The sequence below is a fragment of the Ailuropoda melanoleuca genome, chromosome 14 (genome assembly GCF_002007445.2).
Source record: "Ailuropoda melanoleuca isolate Jingjing chromosome 14, ASM200744v2, whole genome shotgun sequence".
Classification (NCBI taxonomy): domain Eukaryota; kingdom Metazoa; phylum Chordata; class Mammalia; order Carnivora; family Ursidae; genus Ailuropoda; species Ailuropoda melanoleuca.
The window spans coordinates 20,829,812-20,845,740 of NC_048231.1; the positions used below are offsets into that span (position 1 = coordinate 20,829,812).

The 15,929-nt window shown below is 34.0% G+C and overlaps 1 protein-coding gene across 9 annotated transcripts in view; it reads right to left on the minus strand.

The window, feature by feature from the left end:
* The window catches only part of CEP128 (centrosomal protein 128), a 396,639-nt gene that overhangs the window by 324,743 nt on the left and 55,967 nt on the right, over positions 1-15,929 (minus strand). For 8 of the 9 annotated variants that reach the window (XM_034642093.1, XM_034642096.1, XM_034642091.1 and 5 more), the window contains one exon: positions 10,351-10,467. In XM_034642093.1, coding sequence (XP_034497984.1) covers positions 10,351-10,467 — 117 coding nt within the window. Of the gene's footprint in view, positions 1-10,350; positions 10,468-11,852; positions 12,035-15,929 lie in introns of those variants that run through there. The other variant, XM_034642099.1, reaches the window with a different exon arrangement.

Sequence of the window (15,929 nt, forward strand, 5' to 3'; positions counted from 1 at the left end):
AATTAGGAGAAAGAGTTTGGATCTATATAAGATAAAAATGTAGAGAAAGTATCTTTGGGACATTCCTGTATGGATTAGATACAGGACCCACGGACAAGGGCATGAGAATACATGATTCCAGTGACAGAAACTCTCATATCAAATTATAGTCTCTAATTGTTTTACTATACATAAAAAGATTTTTTCCACAGAGGGAGGGAGGGTGGGAGGGAGGGACTGTAACTCTAAATAGGAAACATGAAAGAAAGTCCAACAAAAAGGCATAAAAATGATAGTTTTAGTGTTAAATATAACAGATGTCTTAATACATAATACTCAATGTGTCATATTTTATTTTTCAGCAGTAGAAAACAACACTGTTTCAAATTTAAATTTCCATAAGCAATAGTTAGATAATTATATTCTCCTTTCGTTGCAATGTTTGTGCCAAGTATACTTTCAGGGAGTCCTAATAGTTGAGAGATATATATATTATAATCAATTTTCAAGAAAGTTTAGCAACTTTCTTGAAGGATGCCTGCTGGGTCACAATTGATGGTTCAATACTGACGACTAGTGGTCAAAAAAAGGTAGTAATTTCCTATTTTTGAGTATTCTCCCAAGACTTTTAACTAAATTTGAAAAATGTAGTATAAATTATGTGAAAAACATTTATTAAAAGAAATTTCAAACATTCTGAAAATTACAAAGGAAATAACTGTATCTCTTAAGTCTTTTCTGTCCATTATTTGTTATGTCTCCAAACCAAGATCAATCAGCCTTTGATATTGACCCATAATGGGAACAACTCCATGAGGTGTTGGTTCATTCACATCCTCACAGTTGAATTAACATTGTTTTGGAAATCCATAGTTAACATTTTAAAGAGATACTACTTTCAGAATTCATATATCTGAGCAGTTCTAGTCTGAATTTTTTTTCTAACTTCATCTGTTATCCATTAAGAAATCAGAAATTTAGCTGTCCTAAATTCCCAATATAATGTGAAAAACAGTAAAGTACCATATCAAAATATACTTTCTAAAGAGTTAAAATTTAATTGTGATTGCCTTAATTCTTGAAGAATGCTTGTGAAATTTCAGTCAAATCATTTAAACTGCTACGTATTCAACTTCAAAGAGGTTAAAATATGTTAACACTCACTTTCTTCTCTGCAGGAATAAGAGCAGTAAGATAATACAACACAGGTAAACCATGAAGAGAGAAAAACACTTGTTTTTTTTAACCAAGAGCGTTACATGCAGCCAAATGGTCACTCACATGTGAAAACAATGGTCATGCCTTCCACAACTATTCACAGACGTCTGCTGTGGGATAAACACTGCATTACATGCCCCAGAAAACAGGTGTGATGGACAAAGTTCCTGCCAACAGAGTTCCCATTTTAGTGGGGAAGACATACAATAACATAAACAAACAATTATAGGTGGTGTTAAGTGCAATGAAAAGATAAGGTAATATGATATGATAGAAAACAATGGGGTAGGGGCGCCTGGGTGGCACAGCGGTTAAGCATCTGCCTTTGGCTCAGGGCGTGATCCCAGCGTTATGGGAGCGAGCCCCACACCAGGCTCTTCCGCTATGAGCCTGCTTCTTCCTCTCCCACTCCCCCTGCTTGTGTTCCCTCTCTCGCTGGCTGTCTCTATCTCTGTCAAATAAATAAATAAAATCTTTAAAAAAAAAAAAAAGAAAAGAAAAGAAAACAATGGGGTAGAAAAGAAATATTTTATGTTATTTTTTAAAGATTTATTTATTTATTTGGTGGGGAGAGACAGAGGGAGAAAATTTCAAGTAGACTCCCTGCTGAGCACTGAGCTCCACTCAGGGCTTGATCTCAGGACCCTGAGGATCATGACCTGAGCCAAAATCAAGAGTTGGACACTCAACAAAATGAGCCACCCAGGCATTCCAGAAAAAGAGCTATTTAGGAAAGGGAGGAGCAGGGCAGTTCTCTCTAAAGTGGTGGCAACAATTAAACCTGAAGGATGAGAAGACAGAAGTTTGCTGAGGGTCAGAAGAAAAATGTTCTGATAAGACATGGAGAGGAAATCACTGAGCTTAGAGCACAGACTTCTTAGAACAATTTGTTGTTATAGATGCAATGTTTAAAATTTGAGAATAACCATCTAAAAATGGAAATATAATCAAAGCTAGAAGTATAAAAATGAATATATAACACATTTCAACCCAGTACAAAAAAAAAAAGGGAGGGAAAAGAAAACCAACAACAAAAAAAGAAGAGATGTTAAAAAAACAAATAAAAGGATAAAAACATTTCCAAATGCATCAATAATTTTAAGTATAAACTGACTAAGCCAGCCATTAAAAGACATAACTTATCAAATGAGATTTTTAAAGCCCAGCTATAAGGCGTTTATAAGAAACATACAAAAATAAGCTACAAAGGAAGGATTAAAATATAGCAGAAAAATCATATGCCAAGAAAACAGTAACTCAAAGAATGCTAATATCAAGAGGAACAGTACAGATTAAAAAATAATTGACCAAGAAGCAATTAATTCTTATCCATGAAACCAGTCATAAAATACAGCAAAACTAAAACTAAAAAAAAACTAAAAAAAAGCCAGAGAGAAATTAACAATCCTTATTAAACTGAGAGGCTTCACACACACATATTTAATAAGAATACAAAAGAACAGAACACTATTTACAAACCTGACTTACTAAATTTATAGGAGTGTGTATGTATGTGTGTCATATGCTAAATTGCAAATGTATTAAATTTTTGTACTCACATATTTACCCAAAAGACTGATCATGGTACCAGGTGTCAAAATGGAAGTTTCGACAAATTTCAAAAGAATTAAAAATTAATAATAAAAAGAGTTACATAAGCATACACACATCTGGATTTTTCAAAAGGCATACCTAAATAAGTTATACAGAAAACCATTTAAAAAATCATAAAAGATTTAGAAACAAGCCACCATAAAAGAATAGCATATCAAAATATACAGTAATTTAGTGAAAATTCGCAGTAATTTTTAAAAACAGAAAAATCAGCTAATGTTTCAACTTGCAAGTCTAAGAACCAAAACAGAGTAATCCTAAAAACAAGAAAAGGAAGAAAAAAGTAATACAGCTAAAGAAAGAAGTTGATGGAGTAATAAAGCTAGTCAAAATGAAAAAATCGTATATCTAGCAATACTAATAAGAAAAAGGAGTAAGTAATATTTGAGCTTCAGAGAAAGATTTAAAAATAATAAATCAGGGCTATGCTTGCCAGGCAAAATGGATAACATAAGAAATCATGAATTACCAAACAGACTTTAAAAATAAAAAAGCTATATAAACCAAAAACAAACAAACAAAAAAGAAAAAAAATGGGGTGCTTGGGTGGCTCAATCGGTTAAGCATCTGCCTTAGGCTCAGGTCATGATCAGGTTCCTTTATCAGCGGGGAGTCTGCTTTTCCCTCTGCCTCTCCCTCTGCTCTCTCTCTCTCTCTCAAATAAATAAAAATCTTAAAAAAAAAAAATTGAAAACCTCAGCCACCAAAAAGATAACAGGCACAAATGTTTTTATGGGTGAGTTTTAACAAATATTCAAGAAATAGGCAATCCCTCTCTTAAACAGAGCCAGAAAATAGAAAAAAAAAATCTACCTAATTCATTTTATGATGAAATGTATTCATTTATGATAATGTAACCTTGCTTCCAAAACCAAAAAGAGCAGTACAAAGAAAATTATAAGCCCTCAATCATAAACATAAATATTAAAATTCTAAGAAAACACTAGCAAATTAACTCAGCAATGTATAAAAACAATACATTATGACCAAATAAATGCTAGGAGGGGTCTATATCTATTGATAAAATCAACCATATTTCAATATCAAAAGAAAAATATAGCAAGCAGAAAGAGTACTTGATAAATTCCACAACGCCTCATAATTTTTTTAAAAAGAAGCAAACAAACAGAAACAACTCTTGGAAACCTAGGAATAGAAGGCAATGTTCTTAATCTGATAAAGGATAGCACTGAAAAAACTGGGAGCAAACAACATGCAACAAGATTAACACTTCAGAAGCATCCCTATAAAAACAGGAATAAGGCATGAATTCTTGCTATCTTTGTTTCTATTCAACATTGCACTTGAGTTTCTAGCCAGTGCAATAAAGCAATGAAAAAGAATTATAAAGTTAGAGACTAAATTGCCTTTCATTTCATATATGATTATCTACACAGTATATAGTACATGACAGTAATACATGAAAGCTGTTTAACAAATTATAAAAGGAGATTAAGCAAAATTGTTGCATACAAGAACCACATATAAAACCAATTGCACTCCTATATACTACAGATAACCAATCAGAGATGTGATAAAAGAAAATATTCCATTCACAATAGCAAAACCCTACGATACCTAGGAATAAGTCTAACAAAAGTTGTGTAAGACCTTTAGATACAATTACAAAACATTATTGAAGAACATTAGAAAACACCTCTCTTCAAATTAATCTATGTAGTCAATAGAATTACAACCAAAATGCCAGCAGGATTTTTCAAAGAACATGACAAGAGATTTTCATTATCATTTACCAAAATATAAAGAAAGCAATAATAATGGAGATAAAATTATATCAGTTTAGGGGCAGACAAACAGATCAATAGAAAAGCATAAAGAACCAGAGAGATATCATGGGAAACTAGATATATAACAGAAGTGGCATTTAAATCAGACAGAAAAGAACAAATTATTCAAAAATGATGCTGAGGCAACTCATTAGTCAGATAAAAAATAACAGATTCCTTCCTCGTGCCATTAAAAAGGTAAAATTCCTGAGGGAAAACACAATAATCCAATATTTTCAAATGAACAAATGATAAACAAGCTATCTGTATAGGCACAAATGCAAACTGCCAAAAAATATGTGAAAAGATGTTCAAATTCACTAACAGAGAAATGCAAATAAATATAAAAATGAGTTAACACTTTATACCCATGAGCCTGGCAAAAATTACGAAGAATGTAGGGAAAAGGGACATTTTCAACCATTTTACTAACAGAAATGTAAAAGGTTAGAACCTTTTGGAAATATAATCTGATAGCCTCTATTATAATAAAAATCTACCTGTGGTAATAAAAAATTAAGTTTGAACCACACCAGCTAGTTCAAGGAATTTCCAGAAAGTACTGATGAGAGGAAAAAGCAAAGAGCAGAATTGTGTGTGTGTATCAAATGTGATCCCATGTTATTAAAATGAAACATACAAAAAAGTCCTATATTTGCAAAGGTATATGAGGTCCATATACATCTATCTAGGATAATTAGGAGTAATGATTAAGGAAAATATAAAGGGATCTCTCCCAGGCTATTCACACTGGTTCCTTTTTCTTAAGGAGTGGGGTTAATGGTTGATGATCAGAAAATACAGAAGAGATGGGGAGGGAATATGAGCCAAGCAAATAAACAAAGCTGCATTAAAAAGAGAATGTATGAGCATTTATGATATGATCACATTTAGTTATACGTTTAAGTTATATATGATTAAATATTTTTCATACTAAATAATGAAAATGTTAAAAGAAAAAATTATGTGAGAAATAAAACTAGTTAAGCAGTGGATTAAAACAATGTATGAATGTGGTCACTACTTAGCATTTGACAAATATTTATTAAGTGCAAACTATGTCAAATGTTAAAAATGCAAAATGTTCAAAACGAGTATAATTCAGTATCAAGAAATAGTAATTAGTAATAACCTGGGACAAAAAAAAACGCATGTAAAATAGATCACTAGAAACTGAACACTGAAGAGAAAACACCTATTGTTGCAAAAGGAGAAAAATAGTAGATGGGATTAGGGTTTATTAAAAGAATAAAAACCAGGTCTTAAAATAAGGCTCAGATTTATCCTACACACACGGCTCCATTCCATGAAGAATAAACAGTAGGGCAGGAGTTCTAGAATTTTCCCCAGCTATACACATTTTCCTATAGAATAGTACATGTATAGTCATCCTGTTGTGATACTCTTTCAGGCCACTGGTAGTCTGAAGGTCCTGCATGTCACCCTTACTGTGTTACTCAGTGCTTGCTACATTCCACCTGGTCACCAGGGCTTAAAAAAGGACCACATTCTAGAGCTCATGTCCCAAGGATTGGGAAAATAATGTGCATCTTCTGGGCCTTCCTCATGCTTTCCACTGAGCTTGTATTTTAAACTCCCATTGACTTATATATTCTACTGGTCTTTCCCAAAGCCCAGGGAGACTACTGGGCTGGTCAACGTCAGACTGATTTATTGGGCATTTATATAAAAGGCATCAAGTAACATCGGTGGAGAAGGAGATGCTTGTACTATGAAATAAATATGTGAAAGTGTCGGGGCACTGACTATGGAAACAGGAGGGTAAAGTGCCAAGCGAAAGTTATACAATTCAGCCTTGGAAAGATAAGTGAAGCCCAAAATCTACCAGTCTCAGAAAGGCCTCCTTGTCAATCCAAACCAAGTAGGAGAGTCTCAAAAGGAAGGGGTTAATGAGGCCACCTTAGAACATTTGCCTGACTAGATTCTCCTCTGAACTGACATAGAAGTCTCAAAGGAGATGCTAAAGCTATTAAGTGGACATTAGGAAAACATTCTTGGCTTGCTTAGAAGCTTCTCCCGTAATGAGTCCAAACTAAATACATTTATAAACTGTACCCAAGGCTTTTCTTAGGTGAAATATCCATATTACTCAGCATCTCTGGAGCCACAGTGACATTTCTGGGAAGGAAAAAATAGCTATTTCTTCATTAGGTTTATCACAATTGGTACAGATGCCAAAAGATGAAGAAAAATATCGGAAAAAAATCTATCAATCACTTTAACTTTTCTGTCCAAGGCTTTAACATTATTGAAGAGGCTCATATAATCTGGTTTCTCATAGATGTATAGACTAAAAACCACTAAGCTGAGCTCTCATCTTACACTTAACAGTTCCCCACTAATCTTCACCATCTTCAGTTAAGATTCCATTCTTCACCTTCCCCATAGACTTCTCCATGAAGCACCTTTAAACCCTGAGACACCTGATTCACCCTAGATCACTGGTAAGCATGGATTATTATTGGAGGGGTAAGTGGGAGAACTAGCACTTTAATACGCCTTGAAATGTTCTGAAAGGCATATACAAATATGCACCCAGCATTTATCTCATGTATTTCATCTTAAGTAATTCAAATGAAGACGAAGATATAACATTCGATTTAGTCTGAAGGCCAGTGAAGATCCTTATCAAGTTAAGAAAATCTGACATTCATGTGACATCAGTAGCACATGAATAGTTGAGACTCAATAAAGGAAGCAGATTCCAGAGCGTCCACAGCCCTCCTGGTTAGACCAAGAGGGGGAAAAATACACACAAACACATTAAAGAGTGAACAATTCCTTAAGACCTCTAAACAAGAAGAGGACAGTGGCCGTTCCTCAACCAATTTCCAATGATTAATACTGTGTTTTTCATTAAATGATAACAGATAAAGCTCCAAGGACCTAAGGACCTCATTAGATCACCAAAAACAAGCAGGTTTTAGCCAAAAGTACATATTGCCTCCTCATACTATGACATTAAACCTAGAAATCTCTGACATCCTGGAAGTTTTAAGGAATACTCCTAATCTCTTAACAATTTTTAAATGTCATAATTTTCATTAACATTGAATTACACATTTTAGGAAGACAGAAGAGCACAGTGGCTGAAAGTCGATCTCCTTACTCACCTATAGACTCATTTTCTCACCACAGCCAGAAACAAAATATATCAATTACTATCATCACACAGTATAGGTATTTGCAAAAGTATTTTTTAATATTGAAAAGAAAGCAAGTGCTTCCTCTCCTTAAACATGACCTTTCCAGAACAGCCTAAGCCACTTAACTTGGCAGTAAGAAAACGTATCAGCCTAAATTAATCCTTTCCGGCTTCCACTGCACTGTTTAATCCAAAAACCACCTTTTAAAAGCATACAGGTCACCACTTATATTAAAGTAACAAAATATGAAATTAAACATTTCTTATCAATAGTGATCCTCTACTGTATTGTCAGAGATGGAATTCCAAATCACAGCTCAAGCTTTTAGTCAAATTGACAATTACAATGCAAATATTCAGGCTCTGGTTTCTCAAGAATAGGGGTGGGAAGCAATCTTCCTCTCCCTCTTTCTTTGTAATTTTGTGCATTCTGCAAAGAAAGAAGAAAATAAGTACGGAAAATTTCTCTAATTTTCTCTTGCAAAAAAGAACAATTGTCTATTCTTATGCTCACCAGATGCAATTTGCTTTGAGAACAAATGTATAAAAATCAAGGTTTAAAAAAAAGGCTACCCACATGCCATATCTAATTATTCAACAAAGTATCCTCTTCAAAATAATTACCAACTTACAAGGGTATGCCTCCTTTTGTGAAATGGAGGAAAACGGAATTTTAGAAAACAAATGTAGATTTTCTATCGCTTACATTATAATTTCAGGGCTGCCATCTTTGCTCCTAATTTTCAATTGGCAGTGTCTCCTAATAATTAAAAAAATTTTAATCCATCAATTTATAAGGGTCAATGATCTTCAAGCATACATAAGTGCATCTGTAGAACACCACTTTTAGAGAAAATAATTTTGTAAAAGAAAAAGATATCCTTTTTAAAATCTTGTTTTGCTTCAATTTTTTATACTTTATATATATATCTCAGACTCATTAAAAGGGAAATTCAACAAATTAATTTTCTATAACGATAGTAATAAAATATAATCAATGTTATACAATGAGAATTCACAAATATACAGCAACAATTAATTAATTAATTAATTAAGGGAAAAAAGCAAAGCCTTTCCTCACAGTAGGAATCCGATTAATAAATGCAGAAAAAAGTGATGGAATGTGTAAAAAAAAAATCACCATTTAGCATCACTTATAGTAATAACTATTTCATTAAAGAATATTAATAAATGCTAAAATCTGTGGGTGAAAATACGATAATAAGCTATTTTCAAGTTTCAAAGAATCTCCACATAAAATAAATATTTAAAAAGGCATAACAGTAAAATTTGCAGTGGAGAAACCTGGCAGACAACACCTTAACCAAATGTTTAATTTTCACCAGTAATGGGACATATGGACATTATATGCCCCTAATAAGATACCTGGGGAAGAAATGCAACTCTAGCTCGGGGTTTCCTGCCAAAAGTCCATAATCTGAATTTAGTCATGAGACAATATCAACAAACCAAAATGCAAGACTTCTACAAAATAACTGGCCAGTACTCTGCAAAGTTGTCAAGGTCATAAATGACAAAGAAAAACTGAAAAAACTGTTGCAGATCAAAGGAGACTAAAGAGACACGATGGTCAAATGCAATATGTGACCCTGTATTACATCCTGGACCAGAAAAGGATATTAGTGGCAAAATGTGAATAAAAACTATAGACTATATCATAGTATTGATCCAATGTTAATTTCCTGTGATTATGACACCATATTACTTAGGTGTAAAGTATTTACATCATGTCTGCAACTAGCTCAAAAAAAATACATATATGTAATATATAATAACTGTTATTTATTATTATTATTATAACATACATATAAAATGTGAATATTGGAGGAATCTAGGTAAAGGGTATACAGAAATCCTTTGTTCTAATTTTTCAACTTCCTCCTAAGTCTGAAATTTCAAAATAAAAAAGTTACCTAAAAGGTAAGTGATCTCAATTTTGGAATTGTATGACCAAAGTCTAGTCCAGGGGTTGGGCCAGACAGTCAATGTTAGGCTTTGTGGGTCGTATGGTCTCTTTTACAACTCCTCAGTGCTGCCACAGTGTCAAAAAACCACCCACAAACAGTAAATGAATGGAATGGCTTGTTCCAATAAAACTTTATTCACAAAAATAGGCAATGGGCCACATTTGGCCCAGTGGCCATGGTTTGCTGACCCCTGGTCTAGTTCATGCCAAGGAAAATTGATCAGAGTAATCATACTTTCAGTTAACATTTTTGAGCGTATGCCAGATATTATATTAAGTGCTTTATAAGCATTAATTCATTTATCCTCACACCAACATGATTAGGTAAATACTATTATTATTTCCATTTTCCACAGAGGAAATGGGCCTAGAAAAGCAAAGGAACTTGCTCAAGGTCACACAGCCAGCAAGCAGCAGACTTTGGGTTTGAACCAGGTAGGGCTGTCTTCATACACCGAACTAGATAACCTATATGCTATATACTTCCCAGATGGACTGAAATATACATGCAACGACCAAGGAACTCTAACCATTTTAACAATGGCTAAATAACTATCCAAACTCAAGATTTACATTCTGAGAAGGTATTTTTCACAAACCTCCTGTAGCTGCAAAGAAATAAGTCCCAGCTGATCCTGACGTTTTTCTACCAGCTCTCTTTCTGTGCGCATCTCTCTTTCTATTTCCTGAAGCCGTCGTTCCACCCGATCTGAAACCTTAACATGAACAGACAGAAATAGTGACATTACAGAGCTGTTAGGCAAAAAGAGAATATATTGAAGAGATATTTTATGCCAGATACACTACCACCTACAGCATTTAAGAATGGTTTATTTATAATGTCCTTTTTAATGCTAATTAATGTTTTAATAAACCAGATCACAAAAAAAAATAATGGACTGAAAGTTACAAAACAATCATTAGTCTCTAAATAATCCAAACCTAGATCTCAATAAAGGACTTAAATCTTTCAAAGTATAATAATTCAATACATCAGAGTTAAAATAGACTAGAAAAGAGTGCCCTCTGGTGAACTAAAAGGAAAATACCAAGTTTGCTAAAGACTGCATTTATTACTCTATTAATGATAAGCTGTTCTATTTAGTTCTTTTTCATTTTAATTATCTATAAACATGACCTGCCTAAAAAGGTTTTGATGTCTATGAGCAGGAAATAATTAAAAGCATTTTGCATTAGCTTGTCAATCTTTTCCACTGTGGTCTACTGAAAATAAACCAGCTGTAAAATATCAAAAACTAAAGTCAAACAGAAAAATGTTTAATTGGGACTCTCTAAAATTAACATGAAGGAATTTTTTTTCTCTGATGCAAGATTTTCCTTGCTAAAAGTTGTACAAATTCCAACACATTTCATGTGTATCATCATATAGTCCCCTAAATAAAATTTACGTATTTGATAATGTGTATATTTCATGCAGGAGGCTATGGGTGATAAAAGACATTTGGATTCATTTAAAAGAAGCAATAAATACAGCCCTGTTATAAGAAATCCTTTACCAACAATTCTATATAGCCAGAAGGATCCTGGTCACAAGGAATCTTACTAGGATGATAGAAATGTTCTAAACTGGATCATGGTGATGGCAGTATAGCTCAATACATTTATTAAAAATCATTGACTTATGCACATTAAGCATATTAATTTTATGATAAATTATAGCTCAAATCAAATTGTTTTTTACAATGACACTGGTAAACATAAGTTTAGTCAATAAAAGCTGAGCAAAAATAGTCTATCAAAAAAATTAACAGTTAACATTTACTAAGAATGAAAATTCTTGGTTTTCCACCTTTTACTGCTTAAAAACTATTAAGATATTTACTGTGATACTCACAGTGCTTTACTAAAAACTCAAAACACCCTTCAGCATCAAGCTTCTAATTTATCGTAGTAATCAACCTAGTATCCCAATAAACAATTTACTACTGCATCTGAAATAAATGTAGTACCTGCTGTAATAGAAAACAATATTGGGTAAATACTAAAAAATCAAAGGTTGTTAATTCATGCAATTTTTACAAAATGGAAATACCTTTATAATTCACTCTGAATGTAAAAAGTAATTAATAGCAACACTTACCAGAAAATAAATAATACACAATCATCTCAAACTCATTAGGGTGGCTACTATCAAAAACAAACAAAACCAGAAAATAACAAGTGTTAGAGATAAAGTGGAACCCCGGTACGCTGTTAGTGGGAATATAAAATTGCACAGATCCTACGGAAAACAATATGTTGGTTCCTTAAAAAATTAAAAATAGAATTACCAGCAATTCCATTTCTAGGCATATGCCCAAAAGAATTGAAGGCGGGTCTTAAAGAGATTATTTGTAGACCCACGTTTATAGCAGCATTATTCACAAGCGCCAAAGATAGAAGCAACTGAAGTGTCCATTGACAGATAAATGTATCAACCAAATGGGTTACACATACAATGGAGTATTATCCAGTCTTAAAAAGGAAGAAACATCTTACTCATGCTACAACATGGAAAAACTTTGGAGACATTATGCTAAGTGAAATAAGAAAATCACAAATAGACAAATATTGTATCATTCCACTTATATGAGGCACCTGGAGTAGTCAAATTCATAGAGACAGAAAGTTGAAAGATGATGTCCAGGGACTAGAAAAAGGGTAGCATGGGGAGTTGTTGTTTAATGGGTATAGTTCCAGTTTTGCAAGATAAAAGAGTTCTAAAATGGTGAATGTGCATCATACTACTGAACATTTAAAAGTGATACAATGATAGGGTCGCCTGGGTAGTGCAGTCGTTTAAGCATTGGAGTCTTGGTATTGGCTCAGGTCCTGATCTCATGGGTCGTGAGATCGAATCCCACATTGGGCCTTGTGCTCAGTGCAGAGTCTGCTTAAGACTCACTCTCCTTCTCTCTCATCCCCCCCAACCCATGTGTACTCTCTCTCCCTCCCTAACTTCAACTAAACTACACCTTAAAAATAAAATAAATCTTTGGGGCGCCTGGGTGGCACAGCAGTTGAGCATCTGCCTTCGGCTCAGGGCGTGATCCCGGCGTTATGGGATCGAGCCCCACATCAGGCTCCTCCACTATGAGCCTGCTTCTTCCTCTCCCACTCCCCCTGCTTGTGTTCCCTCTCTCGCTGGCTGTCTCTATCTCTGTCAAATAAATAAATAAAATCTTTAAAAAATAAAAAAATAAAAAAAATAATAAAATAAATAAAATAAATCTTTAAAAAAAAAAAAAAAAGTGAGGAGTACCTCGGTGGCTCAGTCAGTTAAGCCTCTGCCTTCAGTTCAGTCATGATCCCAGAGCCCTGGGATCAAGTCCCAGGGTCTGGCTCCCTGCTCAGTGGAGAGTCTGCTCTCCTTCTCCCTCTGCCCCTCCCCCACACCACGTTCTCTCTTTCTCTCTCTCTCTTTCTCTCAAATAAATAAAATCTTTAAAAAAGTGGTATGATGGTAAATTTTATATTTTACCACAATTAAAAATAATAAAGAATGATAAAAAGAAATATAATCTGCTAATAACCACTCATGAAGAGAAAAACACTGATAAGTATATTGTTGTATACTTTCAGAAATTTTTCTATGCATATGTAAGCATGACTAGTCAAACACATAATCATTTCACTTCATTAAATAAAAATGAGGTGTTATACATAATATTTTATAAATTTTTTGCAGCTGACATATCATGGGCAACTTTCCATGACAACAAATAAATCTACATCCTTTTTCTTAACAAATGCATAGTTCTCCATAATTGATTAAAATAATTCCCTACTGATAATGGGATAACATTTATTTTTGTGAGTAGATGCTACAGCAAATACTCCTATATAAGATCATTTTTGTAAATTCAAGATACAGTTAAGTGAAACTGCTGAATCAAAAGGTATGAATCACTTATAAAAAAATAAAACATGAAATAAAATAAAATTTGGAGGTAGTTTGGATTTTTATCCAAATCTTTTACTCTAAAAAGACTGAGAAGATGAAATTATTAATCAGGGGTCACATAACTAATCAGTGAGAAAAAGAAGCCTAATACAGGTCTCTCTTTCCAGCAGTATCTTATAAGCCTCAGGTCCACTTCCATGTATTCATTCAACAAACATGCATGGACACTCCTTTGTTCCAATTGTTGTGGTAGGTAGGAATACAGCATTACACCTGCTGTATCCAGACCCTGCCTTCAAATAACTTGCTACTGAAGACCAACACTGAATGAGCAGTTAGAATTTCTCTCATTAAATTCAATGAGTTGAATGACTTCTGTATTTCAGGAAGGAAGGCTGTGCTTATTAGTAACCTATCAAAATTAAAGAAATTAAGAAATCCAAATACTGAAATAAAACCCCAAAATTATTAAGACAGTTTCTTCAATAAATGGTATTGGGAAAAGTGGGCAACTATACACAAAAAAAATAAACTGGAACTCTTTTTTTGGGGGGGGGCACCACTCTCTTACCATATACAAAAGTAAATTCAAAATGGACGAAAGACTTAAATGGAAGACTGGAAACCATAAAACTCCTAGAAGAAAACATGGGCAGTAAGCTCTTGGAAATTAGTCTGTGCAATATATATATATTTTTTGTAGCAGTCTCCTCAGGCAAGGGCAAAAAAGCAAAAATAAATAAATAGAACTATACTGAACTAAAAAACTTTTGCACAACAAAGGGAACCATCAATGAAATGAAAAGGCAATCTACTGAATGGGAGAAGATAATCTGCAAAACATATAACCAATAACAGGTTAATATCAAAAATGTATAAAGAACTAATATAATTCAATATCAAAAAATCCAATTTAAAAATGGGCAAAGGGACTAAATAGACATTTCTCCGAAGAAGACATAAAATGGCCAACAGACATATGAAAAGATGCTCAATATCACTAATCATCAGGGACATGCAAACCAAAACCACAATGAGATATTACCTCACACCTATCAGAACAGGTGTGCTCAAAAAGACAAGAAATAACAAGTGTTGGCAAGCATATGGAGAAAAGGGAACTCTTGTGCATTGTTAGTGGGAATGCAAAATGGTGCAACCACTTTGGAGAACAGTACAAAGGTTCCTCAAAAAATTAAAAACATAGGGGCGCCTGGGTGGCACAGCGGTTAAGCGTCTGCCTTCGGCTCAGGGCGTGATCCCGGCGTTATGGGTTCGAGCCCCACATCAGGCTCCTCTGCTATGAGCCTGCTTCTTCCTCTCCCACTCCCCCTGCTTGTGTTCCCTCTCTCACTGGCTGTCTCTATCTCTGTCAAATAAATAAATAAAATCTTAAAAAAAAAAAAAAATTAAAAACAGAACTACCATATGAAACAGCAATTCCACTTCTGGGTATTTATCTAAAGAAAAGGAAACCACTAATTCAAAAAGATATATACATCCCCATGTCCACTGTAGTGTTATTTACAATAACCAAGCTATGGAAGCAACCTATGTTCGTCGATCGATGAAGGGATAAAGATGTATACATACACAAAAAAGAATGGAATCCTGCCATTCATGACAAATGGATGGTTCTAAAGGATATTATGCTAAGTGAAATAAGTCAGATGGAGAAAGATAAATACTGTGATTTCACTTATATGTGCAACCTCAAAAAAAAAAAAAAAAAAAAAAAAAAAAACAGACTCAGTGATACAGAAAACAGTCTGGTGGTTGCCAGAGGAAAGAGAGGTGGGGGATGGATGAAACAGGGGAGGGGAACTAAGGGTACAAACTTCCAGTAATAAAAAAAAAAATCCAAAATTATTTAGACATTAGCTACTTCACCACCATAGCTGGTACACTGATGATGTCAAGTTACCATATTTGGAGGATTCTGTTTTAAAATTAATATTTGTGTTAAATAGCTTCTGACATGGTTTCAATGGTTTCTGCTTCCTGGTATTCATCTACCTGCAAAATTTCTTGCCCTTGAATGTGGACTGGTCCTAGTAACTTCCTTCTAATGAACAGAAGACAGCAAAAGTTATGAGATGTCACTTCCATAATTAGGTTACAAAAAATTGTGACTTCCATTCTTGCTAGCGCATTCTCTCTTGCTAGCCCTCTCTCTTGCTTGCTCTGATGAAGCAATCTGCCATGTTGCAGATGTTCTGTGGAGAGGCCACGTGTCAAGTAAATCAAAGAAGCTTCTGACCAACAGATCATAAT